This window comes from Zonotrichia leucophrys, chromosome 6 (assembly GCF_028769735.1).
Source record: "Zonotrichia leucophrys gambelii isolate GWCS_2022_RI chromosome 6, RI_Zleu_2.0, whole genome shotgun sequence".
Lineage (NCBI taxonomy): Eukaryota > Metazoa > Chordata > Aves > Passeriformes > Passerellidae > Zonotrichia > Zonotrichia leucophrys.
In genome coordinates this window covers 34102239-34121541 of record NC_088176.1, presented here as the reverse complement: position 1 = coordinate 34121541, position 19303 = coordinate 34102239, and the positions used below count along the sequence as shown (strand labels likewise).

At 41.4% G+C, this 19303-nt stretch overlaps 1 protein-coding gene across 2 annotated transcripts in view; it reads right to left on the bottom strand.

Annotated features, from left to right (window-relative positions):
• The window catches only part of CTNNA3 (catenin alpha 3), a 421206-nt gene that overhangs the window by 156333 nt on the left and 245570 nt on the right, over nucleotides 1–19303 (bottom strand). For both annotated transcript variants that reach the window (XM_064716469.1, XM_064716470.1), the window contains exons 8-9: nucleotides 12059–12139; nucleotides 6990–7142 (exon numbers count right to left, since the gene is read on the bottom strand). In XM_064716469.1, the coding sequence (XP_064572539.1) occupies nucleotides 6990–7142; nucleotides 12059–12139 (234 nt within the window). The remainder of the gene's footprint in view (nucleotides 1–6989; nucleotides 7143–12058; nucleotides 12140–19303) is intronic.

Here is a 19303-nt window from a genome sequence, read left to right as displayed (position 1 = left end):
TGCTGTATTTTAGTATGGAATCCCCATTAATAACAAGCATTTTCTAAAAAATGAAAATCTTTGAAGAATTTTTCTTTAGCCAAGGCTGACAAACAGACTTAGACTACAGAGACTCTTAACCCAAATCTTTTTTCATCCTGCAATATATTCTAGGGTGTTTTTTCAATATAACATAATCAATATTCAGACTTAGAAGTATTTGATGCAGTATATGAGGAATGTAAGGCACTGCAGCCTAAAATAACCTCCCTCAGAAGAATGTTTAATGTGACCCTTGGTGCTCACCAAAATACTTCAGCAGCTGAGTGTTGGTTTCATATGTGGGAAGTGTCCAATATCATAGCCCAAGTGGGCAGTTTGATGTGGTTTGGGGTTTTTTCACTGTGTAACTAGGACTGTTCTGCTTCCTCCACACACCTGAATACCCTATTCACATTTAGAACTGAGACATCCTGGTGTGTGCAGTTATTGTGCACCTATTTAACCATGGTATCTCAAATCCTGTGCCACTGAATGAGCTTTTCCAGTACCAGTGCTGGCCACAAAGCCCCAGCTGATGCTCCTGGAAGTGTGGCTGACACCCCAAGCCTGGGCACCTTTTAACAGCAGGTAGAACCTCCAGGCCAAGAGCACAGAGCAGTTAATAAACTCAGCAGAGAGAAAACCTAAGAACACAAGAAAGAAGATATTTAGTTACTACTGTGTCTGGAAATGTTATCACCCCAGAGCTGCTATGGTGTTCAGTCTTTCCATCTCACTGATGTTTTGTACCTCACTGAATTTATATCCATGCTTCTCAATTGTATTACTTTGCTACGTTATAAATCAATTTTTGAAGGAAGGCCCTAACTTCCAAATGCTAATTCAGAAGGGAGATTTGCAGATCTCAGGGCTCAAGCTAATTTACAAAGGTCACTGGCCTATGAGGATACTGTTTGTTTCTTAAATGACACTATGAGCAGTGAGCCAGTGTAGCAGCAATTTAGCTTAGCTCAATTAACATTTCCTATTCAGGGAGGGGGAAGAAGCATCTTCTTTCTCAAGACTTCTTGTTCCTATTAGAGAATTCTTCCTTTTCAGATTAAAACAGAAACCAAAGAAAATTTCTCTTGATATTTTAAGCAGTACTTCTAATTTCCATACCAGATTCACTGTTGGCTTAACCTTTGTCAGAAGATGAACTTTTGTTTTTATAATATCCAACTCAGTCTATTGTGTTTATATACAAAACATTTCATAATCTACTCTTCAAGCATCCTTGATCTTTCAAAAACAGATTAAAACCTGCCCTCATAGAGGATATGCCTGATTAAAATTGCTATACAAAGTGTAAGGAAATGCAACATAATGCATGTCTCAAAACAGACCAACAGTCAGCTCTCTAGGTACAAATCATCTCACCTCACTTCTGTTGTCTAAAATTAGGCATCCACACCAAACTAATCACTTAGTCATAGAAGAAACAGGCACTTTATGTAATCATGAGAAATCTTCAGAAAATCTTTATCTTGAGTTAACAGTCAATGGGGTAAATAAGGTTTTAAATTGAGAAAAGCCCAACACAATAAAATCTCAGAATACCTGCTTGAATTTGCCCACTTTGAAAGCAGACAAAACAAGCAAAGCACTGAGAGGAGTGACACTGGTGGGTGGGGAGTACAGGCCTGTATTATTAGTATAGGATTTAAACTGAGCACAGAGGGAAACACTTAAACTGGAAACAACACAAATATCAATGGCTTGTTTTATTTAAAATGGCCTTGCAGCCTAGTCCTGTGATGCTGGCTTGTACAGGGCAGTTAACTTGGCTATAAATCAGAAACCAGGCGGCTCCAGAAACGCAGCCCTGGGCTTGTGAGATGCAAAGCTGTGTTTGGTGTCAGGTACAAACAGGCGACGTGTGTACTTGTGAATGGGAAATGTGTGGACACCAACAAAGGGATAGTTGCGAATTCTAATAATAACTGAGGAAAATAAAGCATGGAAAAAGGCCTTTGAACCTATCTTTTGTTTGCAATTAACCCTGCTTGATTTAGGAACATTGGAATTAAGGTGTTAAAGATGTTGCTTTTTGCTTGCATTTAATCCATAAAAAGCTCTGCAATAATAACCTTTTCAAGTATAATTTTAGAATATTACTTGTATCCTTGAAACTATAGCTTTGGAATATATATAAAGGAAATATGCTTATCTCACGCCTTATTGAAGCAGAGAAAAACAGCTTGAGAAAGGAAGATGAACATCACGTCAAGGGTTTGTGGTTTCAACCAAAGGGAAGCTGGACATCACTGTTATGGGATTTAGAGTCTCTGCAATTAAAAGGTGGACACACATCTGGGGAGCTGGACCCCTCCAGATGGGATTTGTCTTCTTTCGGAAACTGGACTGTCACCATCTGGGGATACTCCTTTGAGATACATCCTGAGACATTAAAATCACAATAGCGTATAGAATTGCGATGCAATAATTTGGAATAAAAATTGCTGATGAGTAAAAGACTGGAAATAGAAACTGCTGAAAAAAACTGATGAGTACCCCTATAAATACCTGTAACCATCAATTATCAGTGTGCAGTTGGAGGGAAAACTTCCCCCACTGTACCCAGCGCTGTATTGCTCACACTTTACCATGTTAAATAATAAATTGATTGCTGCTTGAATATTGGCCTAGTCAAGCTTCTTATAACAGGCTGACAGACAGGAATCTCAGCCCATTCATTCCCTCCCTCCCCACGCTGCAGACACCTCGCTGCTCGCAGCTGGGCACAGCACAGCAGAGCAGTGACCGGGTTGGTTTTGACCCTTTGTGGTCTAGATTCAGAAACTTTTTTCACCAATTTCTGCAATCAAGTGAAATATTGTGACAGGAAAATTAAACACTGATGGTTTAATCAATATGGCCACAACAGAATATTTATAACTGAGCCACAGAACAACATTAACAAAGGATATATGAGAGTAAGCAATACCACTGTGCTGATTCAAATTATTGCTCGCTGATTATTTTGAGAATGCAATATCCTCTCTTTTGACATGTTGTTCTGCCTTCACTTTCAAATTACTATTATCAAATTCAACTTTGGTGCAACACTAACATCATCAGTCCAGCTCAACAACTGCTCTGAAGCCTGGCAAGTGTGTGGAACATGTTCAGCTGGAACACTGCCTGACAGGATAGAGCTGAGTGCTGTTTTTTGTAAGAGGAGACTCACTGAAGTTCAACTCATGACTGGATTCAAGATAACCTACATTTTTTTAAAACCACTTTTTCCTTAATTTGGAGAGAATTAAACTTTTCGTTACACAGGTAATTTCATAGCATGTATCTTTGAGTGCAAGAAGTTACCTTTTTTAAATGGAAAGGAAATAGTCATAAATCTTCCTTATGCTATAAATCTCTTTTAGAAGAGCAATGTTAAAATAAACAGGAAGGGACACCGCTGTTTTCATACATGAAAGCAATGGAAGAATGAAAGATTTGGACTACTGATTGTACTGTGCATGAGATCCAGGCATGGGGATGCCAGACTCCTCCAAGAATTAGGGGGGCTGAATAACCAACAAATTCAGACAGATTAGCATCACTTGTTTCAGCCCCAGGAACAAATCAGCAGGAAATTTGCAGAAAGCTGTGAGCCAGGAATTTCTGCCGTATCTGTATTAACTTCTTATAAATTTTGTTTACACATATTTTAACAGGTTATTTGGAGCAGTAAATAAAATAACTAATGAGGATTTGCAAAAGGATGCAATGGTACTAGATGACCAAATGGTAGCAGTGATGAAATTCAGTCTAGAGAGATCAAAAGTGAGTATTTTGTGAGGAAATAACCAACAGTTCCTGTGATTCTATAAAATATCTTGACTGTATTGATTAGCATGCACAGTTCTGCCCTTCCACCTCATGGGCTGCAAGGTGCTGAAAAAGGTACAGGGAAAGGAGCAAGTGGATCTTTTTGTGGCTTCCAAATAAGGACATTTTAAAAAGACCAGAAATACCTTGAAAACAATAAAAAATGAAAGAATAAGTGGCATGGAGAAGGAAAAAAAGGGACTGGTGTTCATTTTCTCTTATGATACCAGAATTCATAGACAGCAAAAGAAAAGATCATATGTGGGGGTAGTCAGGGTGTGAAAGTCTTTAGCACAGGATGCTCAAGATGCCAGAGGTTTACAGTGGGCTCAGACCCACACCTGGAGCCCTTTACAGGCAAAAATGCACACTGAGAATGCAAACAGGGTTTTTTCCTTAGCTTTTGTTCCCCTAGACAAAACCTAGGGATTGCCAGCATCTGAGCTGGTTTCCACCTCTCAAAGCTTGCAACAGCTCTGCTGTGTTGGGCATGCCCCACAAAGGCTACTTGTACCTGACAAAATAAAAAAACCACCTTTTTTAATCTGCTAAACAAGGTATTGTGTATTTAACAATATGCACAGTCTTTCTGCATCACTGGCCTTTGCTCTATCAGCTGGTGCCCACAAGCCACCCAACTCCCTGGATGTCACAACTACACCTAGATGGTAAAACTGCTCTCATTGCTGTATTTCAAAAGCCTGATGTCTCATCTCCCCCAGCACCAGCCTCCTCTGGTACAGTTACTGTTCTGGGCCTTTTTTCTTAGTTGTTTACCTTTTAAAATGTTTTAACTACACCTATTGTCTCTTAGTATTCCATAGCCAGGTACATGCCACCCATGATCTGACATTTCAGTACTTAAATTTATTTTCAGTAGCAGAGATGAAGCCCATTCCTGCAATAGCACAACTGACTGGCTTTTGGAGTTGTATTCCAGAACATCCAAGCTGTAAGAGGATTTGTTTGTTGGCTCTTGTGCCAGTGCAGGAAATAAACAAGCAAGGATAGAATGTGAGGCTCCCCTGCAAACATGCAGCTCATAGCTCTCATTTAAGAACCTCCTAATAAAATACAATAATGCTTGGCAACTTCCTCCTGAGTTATGGGAATTTTGTACTGGATTGGCTCTTGGATTCACCTGTCATCCAACTCCACATTTTACAGAGAGCTACCATATATCTCTCACTTACATGATGCTGTCAGAAATTACTGAATTTTTCTTAAAAATTAGATAAATCTGTTTATCTCCACAAAACCCTTTTGTGGCCACTTGCTTAGGTGATAGGTATTTCTCATTTTTGTTCTGTTTTACCTCGGATAGGCTCACAGTTGATGCATGCAGTACAACTACCACCTAATTAATTTGCTGGAGAGTTTAGCAGTTGATATATACAGTTTATCAAAAAGCCATCAATCAAGCTCTTGCTTAGAGATACTGGTAAGGGCATTAAAACAATGTAAGCATCTTTGAAGTAAGATACTTAGTTCTACTAGATATCCAGAAGATAACATAAAGCAAAATTGTAGTTAATTTGAATAGCAGCCCATGATATAACCCCCAGTAAAGTGACATTTGGAACAACTAATTCAACAATAGGAGGTGGCACTGTGTCAGGTCTCTCTTTAGAAGTAAGTTTTCTTCACTGTAGGCAGCACACTGAGTCACAGCATAAATATAAATACGTACACACACCCTGTGCATTCACACATGCAGCAAGATCAGGCTGTGGATTTTCCAGGCAGTGAATCTGTGCAGCCATCAGTCTCTCCAACCACACACCCACACTCATGGCCAGCTAGCTCCTGCATTTGGGACACAAATTCAAACCCATGAAAGAAAACTAATACTGGATTTTATGCTTAGGTCTTCTAAAATGAATCATGACTTGAGTATTTCAGCTGGACTCAGAAATTCTGTCAAGTTATTTGGTCTTCAGTGATTACCTGTTCTTTCTGAAAATGAAGTCACTTCAGGATGGTTTAGCTTCAGTACTAAAAATCAGAAAAGCCTGCAACTTTGATTTCGTGTTTCAGCTGTCATTCGATTTTGCAGCATGGTCAAAATCAGATCTCTTGTAAGTCAAAAATAACAACTTTTCTTATTATGTAATCACATGGCCATGAAGAGAAACATAAATGCAATACCCTATTTTTACTTTAGCTCTTTACCTACTCTTCTTTCATTATCTCTAGGTCACTCAAGATTAATTATTAATTCTGAGCCAAATAGTTTTCCTAAGTAAATTTTCATCTGCAGAGTGAATTCATTGATTTTTTTCCCATCATTGCATTACTGCACACGAAAGCACCAAAAGCTAAAAAACACCACAAAAATTACTAATGCATTCCTTCCAGGCACTTGAGATGATGCTGCTGTGAATTTTTGACTTTAGTATTCCAGCAGTGTTCCAAGCTCCAGATCAAATGAGTTTAGGTCAGTGTATATTTAGTCACATTTGCAGGACTGATTGTCCAACAAATGAAAATCTCCTCCCAGCTGTATCTGCAAATCTCTTAGTGCTGGAGAAGTATCATTTGTAAGCAATAAGGAAGCAGATCCTTCAGAAATGAATGCTGAGTCTCCAGTGTGTGCAGGGGATTCATTCAGCGTGCAGGCAGGAGCTGGGCTCAGCTGTTCCTGGGGGTCCTTTCCAAGCCAGAATATTCAATGGTTGTGCAGCGAGCTCCTGGCTCCTGTCAGAGCCCATTTCCCCTTCAGCAGATCACAGGTCACAGACTTTCCAAGGGAGAAAGCTGGCCCACAACTAACACAGTGCCTCCTGCTCTCTGGGCAGCAGGATCTGAACACTGTGAGCTAATACTCCCACAAACACACATTTAGTAAAATTCCCACTGAACACCTTGGTGGAAAGGCTTACACTGATTTCTCAAATTACAATTCCACACCATCTAATTTCTGTGCAATGAAATGCTATGCAAGGACAAAGCACTCTGTCTTACTACATACCATTATAAGAAAATGGAGTACATTTACTATTACCCAAGGCCACTTATTTATTCCTTCCCGAAATGCCAGCCTTAAACATTTTTGGATATCTGCCAGCAAAGGGAGTGTTCAGTGGCAAATCCCTTACACCATTTATTCCAAACAAGTGCAATTCTATCCAACATACCTCCACAAGCCTGCTGGTATGTTCTCGAAATATAGCAGCATATTCCTTTATTTCTTTCTCTCTTCCATTTTTAGCAGCTTCAATGAGAACCAGCAGAGGAACAGTGGTGTCTAAGAAGGAGTCTGAGATGTGATCTATAATGGCTTTCCTGAGCTGTAAAAGAAAGCAGTACATCAGTACCTGCTAACTGAGCATCCATTAAAGTCTGCTGGAATTATTGTCCCTTCCTGTTTGTACCACAGACACATCCACGCTGTATTCATGCATTATTTACACCATGGGGCTGAAACCTGTGGCAGCTACAATTCATGGATTAAACACAGAAAACTGGATTTAATTCTAAGGAAAACATTAATATGCCACTAGGTAAATATGCCTGTTTGTAAGTGTTTGTACAGATACATAAAACACTACATCATATACTGTTCTCTTGAAATCAAGGGAGCCAAACAAATATTCCCCTTCCCTGATGAATAGGCTACTTAAGTGATTGCACATGTGAAAAATTAGTTAGCCCAGACCTCATCTCTCCTGGGTATTCTCCCTTGTAATTCAGATGCCAAGGGAGAAGGCTATTTAATTTTACAAAGAAAATATTAATTCAATCATGTTTGTACTCACAAAATAGCTACACCCCATGATTTCATAATTGCAAAATTACCCAAGTATTTTCTTTCTGGGAAACACAGCCTGGTTTGCAGAATGGCAGCCTTCATGGTAATTATGTCAATGAGATTACTGATTGTGCCACCTGATAATGTATTAATAAAGCAAGAAGATCTATAAATGAGGCTGGAGTTCAATTTTCTCTGCTTAAATTAATTGTTCTTGAACTTCTAACTTAAATTATTCAAGAAGTATAACATTCTGCTATAAATCACGTGTCTTAACTTAGCTTCACAGCAGCTTGTAACCAATCACTGGGACATTTCTTACTTAAGAGGTTATTTTGCATGTTACCTACACATGACAGCTGTTCATTTAGACCATGCAGCAGTGCAGCAAACATACCAACTGGAACAATACATGAAATGCAGCTTAATTATCAAATGCACTGAATTTCCCACTCCAAATCCAGTGTTTTTACAATATATAGAAAAGATATTGATTGGAACAGAAAAGGACACTAAATGTTTTTAAGCTCATCACACTGTTGCCAAAGTACTGTTTTCACTTGGCGTTTTGCTCCAATGTATCTCTGTGAAAACTCAGTAGAAGTAAAAACTCCTACCACGAGAAAAATACAAAAAAAACCCACAATCTTTTTGATGCTCTGCTGTGTTTGAGGTAGAGCAGTGACCATGCAGAGCAGAAAGAACAGTGGAGAAATCTGCTGATTATGAGACAAGATCTGAATATGAATTCCACCACTAACTTTTGGATAGCCTCACTGAAAGTCAGCTCTCCTTGAGTCACCAGAGGGACACAAACCTTCCAAACAAACACAGGCAATCCATGTTTGGAATGGTTTCTTTGTCTAACCTACGGTAGCCCATCACATTAGGATATACTCTCTGGATACACTGTATGTTCTCCAAAGTAATTTACAAATACAGAGGCTGTGGGATTCCAACACAAAATAGGATTTCTTACATTCTCAGCTTCATTCAGGCTGAAATTAAACACTAAAAAACTATTTTAGAAAGTTTCACTACCAGAAATAAAACACATCAAACCTCCAGTCCTGCCAAGTTACCCACTAAGACTTCTCTGTTGTAAAGGCTCCACTGAAGAAAACAGATATTCTTGCCTGTTTAAAATTAGGTACATAAATGTGACCTTGAAGAATTTAAAAATTAAGATTTCAATTTACAAAAAACAACAACAACAAGTGGAACCATCATATCCATGGCCAATGACTGATTATCTCCAGCAGAAATATTCTGGAGTTCTGTACAGCCCAGAGTGCAGGACTTTCACAGCATTAGCACTCTGTCACTACAACAACCTCAGGCACATTTGTGGTGAGCTTGAGACACCCAATTTCAAACCAGCAGCCTAATTTTATCTCTCATTGCATAAGTCTTTGCTACAGCTTTTCACTGGTTTTCTTGGCTTAATTAACCTTTCACACAGAAATTATCATTACTGTTTCGTTCTAAGAAATGCTCTACCCTGCAATTACACAGCAAATTGCATCTTCTTCAAAAAACAAAGATAATGCTGTGTCTTTGCTGAACACAAACAAGTCTGAAATTATGTTCCTGTTGCTGTTCTGCAGAGGAATACACAAAGCTGAGAGTTGCAAAGGATGGCTTGTGTGGCATTAAAGAACAAAGAAATACAACATAGAAGAAAAAAGGAAAAGACAAAATAAAAAAGGAATATCTGAGGCAATATCTATTTCTTTTCATGCTAATTCTAACGAGCATCTCTTCCATGACTCAGTAAGTCTGTTTCTGACTCTGGCCACCTGTAGGGCAAAATGCTGAAAGCTAAGCAGGCAGAAGGGAGGCAGATGAACAAAGGAAGGCACCAGTAGTGCCAGCACGCAATGCTAGGGAAGTTAGGGTGCTATAATTAAACTTCTCGTGTTTTTAAGTGAAAGAGACACAAGTAGAAGAGGGAAAGGAGGGGGAGGGTGATGTCTGACAAACTGTTTTCTTCTTAAGATGCAAGGTCTTACCCTTTGAGCAGACTGTTACAGAAGCATGGACAATTTTTGGTTTTGATATCCAAATGCATTAAAAAAAAACACAGGAATACATCATTTATAAAACATGGGGCATAAGGTTGTCAAAAACAGTGAGGGTAGAGAAAAAAATGCCAGCAGCTGTTTGCAACACTATTCACCATCAGTACTGATGAGCACAGAAAACTCTGTTTGCCTCTACTCACCTCTTGCCTTACTAGACTACCCTGGCAGAAGTCCTGGGCAAAGCTCAGAGCAGTTACTGCTGAGGGATCTCCCCTTCCAAAGGGGAGCCAGGAAGGCCATGTCCTTTGTGTCCAGAAACAGCTACCCATGATGAAGAAGTTACATAAAAATACAAGAATATCACCAGGAACAACATTTATTAAACCAGAACTGCAGAACAAGCGCAGGAGAAACATCTGTGCAGTCCATTCATGCTGCACTGGGAAAGAACTGGGAGGCAAGAACTGAGTATGGTAATTTCACATAATTACACATTGGAATGGATAGGCAATTCCATCCTAAATATTTGTAAGCTCTCCTCAGCAGGGAAGCAGTGATCCAGGTGAAGCTGCACATGCAGAAGTGACACATCTCCAGCACAGGTACAAATCAAAACAAAGCTGAGCAGCTTAGAACCCCCACAAGTACTGGCCAAGCTCCTGAAATGAGTCAAGTATGTTCCCTTGAAAAGCTGGAGAGTTTCTACAGCTCCCAGCAGATCCTGTGCTGGGGACAGCCACTTTAGCCTTCAGCCTTGCTTCACTCCCCTTGCTGGGACGTGCAAAGGTTTTCCAAAGGGCCCCTGGCACCACCCACAGCCAGGCTGCTGCCTGGGACAGCACCTCTCTGATGGGGCACTACTGCACAGATTTTAAAACTACAGCTTTATAAGGTCTCATCTTTAACCCAAATTTTGCAGAGGCATTCCCAGTGAGGACTGAAAGCAGAGTACACTTCAGAGCACAGCCCTGAAAGCACTGAGAGTGCCTGACACAAAGCCAGCAAAGGCACACAGTACCATTAAAAATACAGTATTAGGAAAGCTGCAAGAGTAGAGCAAACAACACCTTCCATGTTTCTTGTAAAATTGCTGGGAGACAGAGTAATGAATGTCTGCATGTGAAAGCAAATAAGACTCTACTGCAATATCTGCAAGCACAAAATTCACAATTTCATGTCTCCCAGAACAGGAATTAGGCATGCAGTAAACACTCTTTCTAAAACAATTCTTATACAATTCATATGTATGAACATAGAATTGGAGGAAAGATATAAAATATTTCTCATAAATGCTTTCCAGTGGAAAAAAATGTCAAGCAGCACAGAGCTGTTCTGGTAAAAGGAAATTACTGGTTCTAGATTGACTATAAATTGGGCATGATTACATTCAGCCTGAACATTTTCCAAAGGTTTACAGAAAGACACAAATTGAATCAGTTAACAGCTTTTAACCACTGTAACAGAGTCAATAAAGTGTTTTAAGCTGGAGTTTAATTAACTCATGGAAGGAAATGAATGGAAGGGCTGTAGACACACTGAGCTGGTGATGCAGGTCTCTGCACTGAACACATCTTGGACAGAATGTAAGCAGACACTGGATGGCTACTTGGTTGTAAACACTGTATTTATATTATACTCTTCTCGTTTTTCAAGGCCTCCTCTGGCTGATCACGGGAGCAGGAAGGAATTGATTCCCCATCTTGAAGCACAGGCTGGCTTGCAAGACTGAACCCAAAGCTGGGAGGGACAATCTTCCACCAGGGAGATGATCATGAGCCCAGGCTGCAGACAGGCTGAGAGAGGTGTGCTTGTGTTCTTTGTAAACTTTCATGCACTTGGTTGGGGCAGCCTGGCTCAAAGAACTACTGACTTTCTAGGGGTTTTCTTTTTGAAAGGGCACATTATACACACCCAGCATGTTCTGCAGTTTTCTCAAAGATATTTATTACAGAGAAAGGGTATAAACACAGCTGATGTCCACTGCTAACCTTCTACCCTTCACTGGTCCACATCTCACACTGGTTTTTGGACACTGGGATGTAAAATGGGGGGTAGAGTGTGGACTGGGCATTCCAGGGACCCTCCTGTGGGGCGAGAGTTCTCCCTGTCTGTTCCAACAACCTGTAATAATTCAAGCTTATTGAAAATTAAACAAATCTTGATGGCTAGAGTACATTGCTGATATATATCTACAGCAAATATATTTAGACATGCATATATACAGATATATTCAGCCAGGATCATTTGGCAGGGTTTTCTGCCAGAGTTTTGAAAACTGGTAGATAAATATTCTGTGGAATGTGCAATTGTCTTCAATATGTTTTTATTATGGAAAAGAAAATATTCTTTTCAAAACACATAAACTGAAACTAGCAAATTGGAAAAGAATGCCTCAAGAGCTTTTTGTACCTTTCATTTGCCCAGGTCTCACCTGCCTGCGGAGGTCTCTGGTCCTCTTGCACATACTGTCAATGGCAACATTCAGGGCATTGCTCCTCTCTGCCTTGTCAGTCTGCAATGAGAGGGACAGAAAACAATCAGTGCTGTCTGGGACCCCTCAGCAAGCACATCCTTTGTGTCCCCAGTGCATCAGAGCATTTGGTAAATCACACATGCTGGAGGACTTTTCAAATTTTTCATACATTTCAAGAGCCAGTACCACAATGTTCACAGAATGCCAATTTGTGATGTCAAGCATAATTCGCTGAATCAAAACGTGTGCTTTAGAAGCAGTATACAGGAACAAAATAAACACTTCTTAACCTCTGAATTGCTGTAATACTCCCAGTGTAATCAACAACATGAACAGAATTATGATGATAGTGACGATGATGATGATGATGATGATTAATAATAGTAATAACAACAATGACAACAGTAATATTTATGGCAATCCATTAACACCCTATTCATGTGAAAAATAATGCTCTCTCTGTCTACAAACAGTGTATAAATTCAGGTGCCCACAAGGCAGTGTGGTTATGCTTTTGTCTGTAATGTCCATTTTCCTTCTGTAAAACAGAATGGCTGGGTTTCAAAATGTCCAAGCTGGTGCAATGCAAACACTGCCCATGAAAGGGCAATCTCTTCACTCCACAGCACATTCAGCCTCAGCATCCAGAAGACTGAGCTCTTGAGATACTTGAGAGGTCTGAAGAGAACGGGTTTTACTTTGTAAACAATCTGAATTTTTTTATTTCCCCCTAAAGCAAAGTGCTTCTATCATGGTTACCTAGTTGAAAAGTGTACTTCACCCTTCACTCAGCCTTTTTTCCCTGCAACATCACCATAATATTTCTGTGCCTACTAGCTGGTTGGGATTTTTTTTTTCCTGTTAGTACAGAAACAACATGAAAATACAAAATGTGTGATGAACTTTGCTTGCCTAAAGCAAGCTATCACTGCTGACTGCCTTGGACTGCCCTGGCCTAAAGGAAGGAACCACAAACAGTGGTGTTTACACACAGCCAGCACACATGACATTTACAGCACAGAGAACCAGGCTCTCATAAATGCTAAGCAATAGCTATCAACAATGACCACAGCACCTACCAAACACCAGAAGTCTTTATTATGGATATGCCTGTGTTATTCTATAAATAACATTTAAATTATTATGGAAGTAGTAATATCATGAGTACAAGCTCATTATACCAAGAGTACAAGCTTATTATCTATGTCTCATACTTCAAGCAGAGTTCTTCCCTTACTAAAGAAACCTGTGAACAGGACAATATGCTTAATATTAAAACTAAGGGTAGAGGTGGCAAGAAAAGAACTCTTACATTAAAATGGAATGTGCAATGTCATAAATGCCTTGAAATTATTGGCACATTCTGCATCAACTGAAAGGAAAAACTACTTTAAAAACTGAACTAGCATTTTCAGGGAGATTTAGAAAATCTCCTATGACTTCTGTCTCTGAACTGGCTATAGCCTTTGCAGGGAATAGATGATCAAAACCAGGCCTTGGAGAAAGGTCTGAACTTCACCTTAAAACCTTCAAGGAATCCCTGGAGGTGGATACTCACTTTTGTTCCACAGCAATGCCATCATTTCTGGTACCAAGGCTTGCACAGGAACCAAAGTAAATAATGACTGCTCTATTATGCTTTGCAAGCTCTTGTCAACCTTGACAACAAAATGATCCCTTCTGAACTGCCAGGTAAACAGGGCCAGGAAAAACTCAGTGGATACAACTCAGCTTATGCCTGTGCATTTTCAGATTACAAACTGCACTGGCATATCCTTTGAAAGTTTTATATTTAGAGCCTATTTTTCTATAAAGACAAAATCATTGTAAAATACTGGGATATTTTTCAAATTCCCTGGTAATCTGTAACTTCAAAGGTGGCCACTAATGATAAAACTGGCTTTCAGCTAACCTAAACCTTTGAAGCAGCTATTCTGAAATAACCTCAGGCAGCAAGTGGCATAAAATATTGAACAGTGAACAAGACAAAAATACTTTATTTTCAAATTCTTAACATAATGTCTAGAAAGCAAATCTAACTATACATGAAGTTATTCTTCAGCTCATGATTTCTCTAAGAAATAAAACACACTACAAATGCACTGTAAATGCAGCTTCAGGCTGTAGAATATGGGAAGTCCAGACTGCAGGTAACCTCATTACTGCAGACTCTCATTCTTCCCTGAAGAAACTTAAACATCAAAAACCCCACTCTGCTGTTTGGATAAATCCTACTTACAAAGGCTTCTAAACCATGTGCAGTCTTTTGCAGCTGGCTACAGAGTCTCCTGTGGGAACACTCTGGAACACCAGCTGTGGGATCTCAGCACCTCAGGACTGAGGTGCCGAGTCACCGAGACCACCCTTGGGGGGCTCGGGAGTCCTGGAATGTTGCCAGAAGTGTCTGGTGGCTGGACTTTGATCCTACACAGGAGACGACACCTGTATGAGGATAGGAGGGTTTCACCAGGGTGAATGGTGAAGGGATTAGTTAATTAGAGGGTGAGACACAGGGTTTAGGATTTCTGTACAGGGGGGTTTAGAGAAGTAAGATGGAGGAATTGGGGTGTGTCCTGTCCTTCTTCTTCTTCTTCTTCTCCTCCATCTTCTGTGGTGATGGTGGCACTTTGGGATTGGTCATTACTGAAAGTGCACCGGACAATAAGAATAAATGGTATTGGGGAAAAATGATAAATATTGTACACGTAACTTTGGGTATAAAGATAGGTGGCTGTCCGGAGGGCAGCACAGTGTGCTCATGGCTGGCTGCTGAGCAGAGCTCTGTCGGGCCGAAAGAAAATCTTTTAGATAAACAATTAATAAACATAAAAACCGAAAGAAGAACTGAAGCCTCTTCTCGTCCTTTGATACGCGGGCTGCCCCAAGGCCACTCCGGGCCTTTCCAGGCCCTTCAAACAGCCGAAAACCGGACACCAGCGGCCTCAAGCTGCCTCCTCCTGCCTCTCCCAGGTGAAGCCCCCAGCCCCTGGGGAGCTGCAGTCCCCTGTGGGTGGGTGGGTGCTCCCTGCAGACTCTCACTGCACCTGGATGTGACAGCACAGCCCCACAGCTACACCAGACGGTTCCACTCCTGAATAACCAAAAATAGCAATGTAATGTTTGACAGGTGCCCATTGAACTGCTGGCACAGGTGACCTGAGCCCCTCCACACCCAGCAGGGTGCAGCTGTCCCACTCCCCACTGATGGAACCCACACATCTGGGCTTGAAATCCTCTGCATCTGCTTGGCAATCAAATCCTTCTGGTGACTGCTGTACTTCAAACAAACACACCTATGCTGAAACAGTGCCTTCTTGCACAGAGTGACTGAATTAGGAAAAGGGCTAGGAAAATTATGCACATTATTCTGGGTATGGATTTTTAAAACCAGGCAGTTGAGCCTTTCAGTTACCCTGCACTCACCTCTCCGTTCTCGGCCTGTTGTCTCTGCCCAGTCAGGTGTAGGATGGCCCTGGGACAGCCCACGCTCCAAAGGACGAGTGCACTCTTCAGATTTTTCAGTCTTCAATATTGTTTATTAATTCTTATCTACAAAGTTGTCTCCCAGCCTGACAGAGGTCTGCCCAGCAAGACAGCCATGGGCACACTGACCTCCCTCTGGGCAGTCGTCTATTTTTATACTAAAAACTACATATAAGATATTGACCTTTACCTTCCAATACCTTTTACCCTTATTAACAAGTGCACATTTAATGTGAACCAATCCCAAAGTGCCAGCATCACCATCGAAGATGGATGACAAGAAGAGGACAAGGACAGGACATGCCCTAATTCCTCCATCTTGTCTCCTAAAACCCCCCTGTACCAAGATCTCAAAACCTGAGTTTTCACCCTGTGAATAATCAATTCTTTCACCACTTATCTCCAAGTGATCCTCTTGTCCTCAAACAGGTGGCACATCCCGTGCAGGGTCAAAATCCAACCACCAAGCACTTCTGGCAACATTCCAGGATTTCCAAGCCCCCCAAGGGTTGTCTCGGTAACTCTGGACATCAGGAGTGATGTGCTGCGTTCCCACACTCACCTACTGTTCTTTCCTGTAAAATATATGTAATACCTACAAGCTATATGGCTCCCTTGTGAAGATGCTAAAAGCAATATCCAGTTCCTATTTCAATGCATTTTTAACATTTGAAACATTTTACAAGCACTAAGTCACAGTGTTATTAATATTCCACTGAGTGGAAATAAGTATTTTTAATTAACACTGGAGAGCCTGAAGATAAATGCTGGGTACTGCAAATAATACAGGCCCATCCATTTCACACACTGGCAAACAGCATTAGCTGAATGTCTCAGAAACCACCTGTGCAGCAAATCTTTCCTGCTGGATTTCCATTTAAAGCAGGACACGGGTAGGGGCAGATCCTCAGCTGAAACACGTGGCCCTATCACCAGTGGCTGTGATGGGGCTCATTTCCAGCAGCAGGGGATGGTGACACTGCCAGGCACTGCACAGACCCCCTGCACCCCAAGGCACACAGGTGCACACCTGCCCAGCCCTGCAGGGCTCAGAGCCAGCCTGAGCCAAGCCTGTGGGTCCGTGCCAACAGCTGCCAGTGGCAACAGGAACTGCAGGGATCCCACAAGCTCCAGACTTGGTCCAGCTGATCTTAAAGGACAATACAGATACTCCGAGAAGGGTTTTATTTTCACTTTCTTGATACTTCTGAAGGGCCACAAATGTTTACCTGATAGCTGCACTGATCAGTAGTACAACAAAGATATGGGCAGAACTACCTGAGTGATCATCTCATCTCTTCTAGTACCTAGGCCAATATTCCCATATTTAAAGGTCTGTGGCCAGAAGTTAAGCATATGTTTTGTTTGTTCCCAAACAGTCACTGAACAATCCTGGGAGGAAAAAACAGAAAAAAAAATTCAATCTTCTGGCATGATTTTCCTTTGTAAATCCCACAGTGACAGAATGGTTTGGGTTGGAAGGCATTTTAAAGCCCATCTCATTCCACCCCTGCCATGGCAGGGACACCTCCCACTGTCCCAGCTGCTCCAATCCCATCCAGCCTGGCCCTGGGCACTGCCAGGGATCCAGGGGCAGCCACAGCTGCTCTGGGCACCTATGCCAGGGCCTCCTGTTCCTCACAGGGAAGAATTTCCTCCCTGTATCTGGGCTAAACCTGCCCTCTGTCAATTGTCTCCAGCAGCTGTACCATGACTCTGTGCTGAACAGCTTTTGATACAGTTCCATGTACCCAAGAACAGTTTTAGTTAAAATAAGACTAGCACATTTATCAAAATCAGTTCTCTAGTGAAATATTAAAAAAAGAAGCCAAGCTAAAAGGTAAACACACCAATCAATACTACAATAACTTAAGAAATGTCAGAGTTCTAATGAAATGATTGACTGTTTCAGCCTCTGTGTTGACTGCAAATAATCCTACACTCAGCAATTAGAGGGTCCTGTACTTTGCACCTTAATTAAATAAAAAACAAAAAAACAAACTCTCACACAGCTTAGGTAGGACATTAAAGCGAAGTCACAGCCTCTACAGAGACACCAAGCACTTTATGTCTCTTGTTACAATTGAACATGTCACACATCATGATTTTTTTTTGCATATTTAATTTATAAATGGTTGTTCTTTTGATTTATTAAGTCACTGTGAATTCTAATCAAAACCATAAGATTATAACAAAATTGTATAAAAAGCAATTTTACAATTTATTTTGCATAATGAAACCATCTTGTCATTACTTGGGGCATTTCCACACCTCAATTTTTTGCGCAATGACAGGATCTTTTATTCATACACAGCTTACAGAAACCCTGATCTTCCAAATCCTGTTGTGGAGCTCCACAAAGTAGAGACATCTCCAAGCATCTGTATTGGAATATGAATCCCAATATAACCAGTTAGATGGTGCCTGGGCCAGTTCTGACCCTCGCTGCTGGGCCAAAGGTAGCACTGCGGTGTTTTACCCCAGAGATACCTTGGCTGCTGGAAAGTGCAGCGGGGCAAATCCAGGCTGTCAGGACTCCGTTTCCTCGGGAGAGAGAGCTTCTGGCGATGGTGGAGAGAAAGGGAGTGGATTCTGCTAGAAGGTTGCCAGATGTTTATTCCATTGGTACAGAGGTGTCTGCACTGGGCCACTGCTGCTAACAGAATGGAGGCCACATGGTCTCATTCACATTATAAGCTCAGGACAGGGGAAGGGGAGGGGACAGGTGAGCTACCAACCAGGTGAAGGGGCAGGGTCTCAAGGGACTAGGGACACCTATCACACGACGCCTTGCTGGTATGTTAGCCTGATTGACAGGGCACACTCAGCGAGGGGCGAGGGGGAAGGGAGAAGGTAAAACAGGATATTGCAACACACCACAACACATCTGCCTCAGAAGAGCCCCAAAGAAGCCCATCAGCCTTCATAAGGGAAGATCAGTTCCATCCTGCTGCAGTCCTCATTTATCCCAGCTGGGTCACAGCTGCCAGAACTGGATAACACCACGCTCCAGCCACCAGGAACTAAATGAAACTAACACCACCTCCTCCTTTCTTTGCTAGGGGTGGCCAAAGGATTTGTTACCTTGAAGGTCCACAGAGAGAAAATATTCTAAGATGACTGTTTGGTTATGTGAGAAATGCCAAGTGTGGGGCAGAACCTCCTTGCATTCCCTTGTTCCATTCTGGATACCACTAGGCCCTGGCATTTGTCCCTCAAAGGCAGAATTCATTTCAGTATTATTTCACCCTTCAAATTTTCAGCTTTTCCTCAAAGTGCAATGTCCAAGTAAAAACCAAGATTGCTTGTTGGAGGTGCCAGAACAAAACAATGACCTCCTCCAAAGCTGCAGGACTGGAACTCAGACTGAACTGGTTGTTTACAGTTCTTCTCATGGATGTGTCAGGCCTTCAAACAAAATGTTTTCAAGAGCTCCTGGTTCCCATCCTGGAGGTGGACAGGAACAACTCCTTGAGCACAAGCCAGCTCACTGAAACATGGAACTATTCAGATGCATGAACAATTGTATGCACAGCATTCACTGCCTGAGAAATCTCTCACATGAACATCTCAGAAGTTATTCAAGGAATCCTCTGACAAGGCAGTTAAGCCAGTACCTGACATTTCTGACATTTATCCTGTGAAAAGGTAAAAGCTCCCAGGCCTTTTCATGCAGCATTTCAAAGCCTCTTTTTACTGCACAGCAAAAGGCAGGAAAGG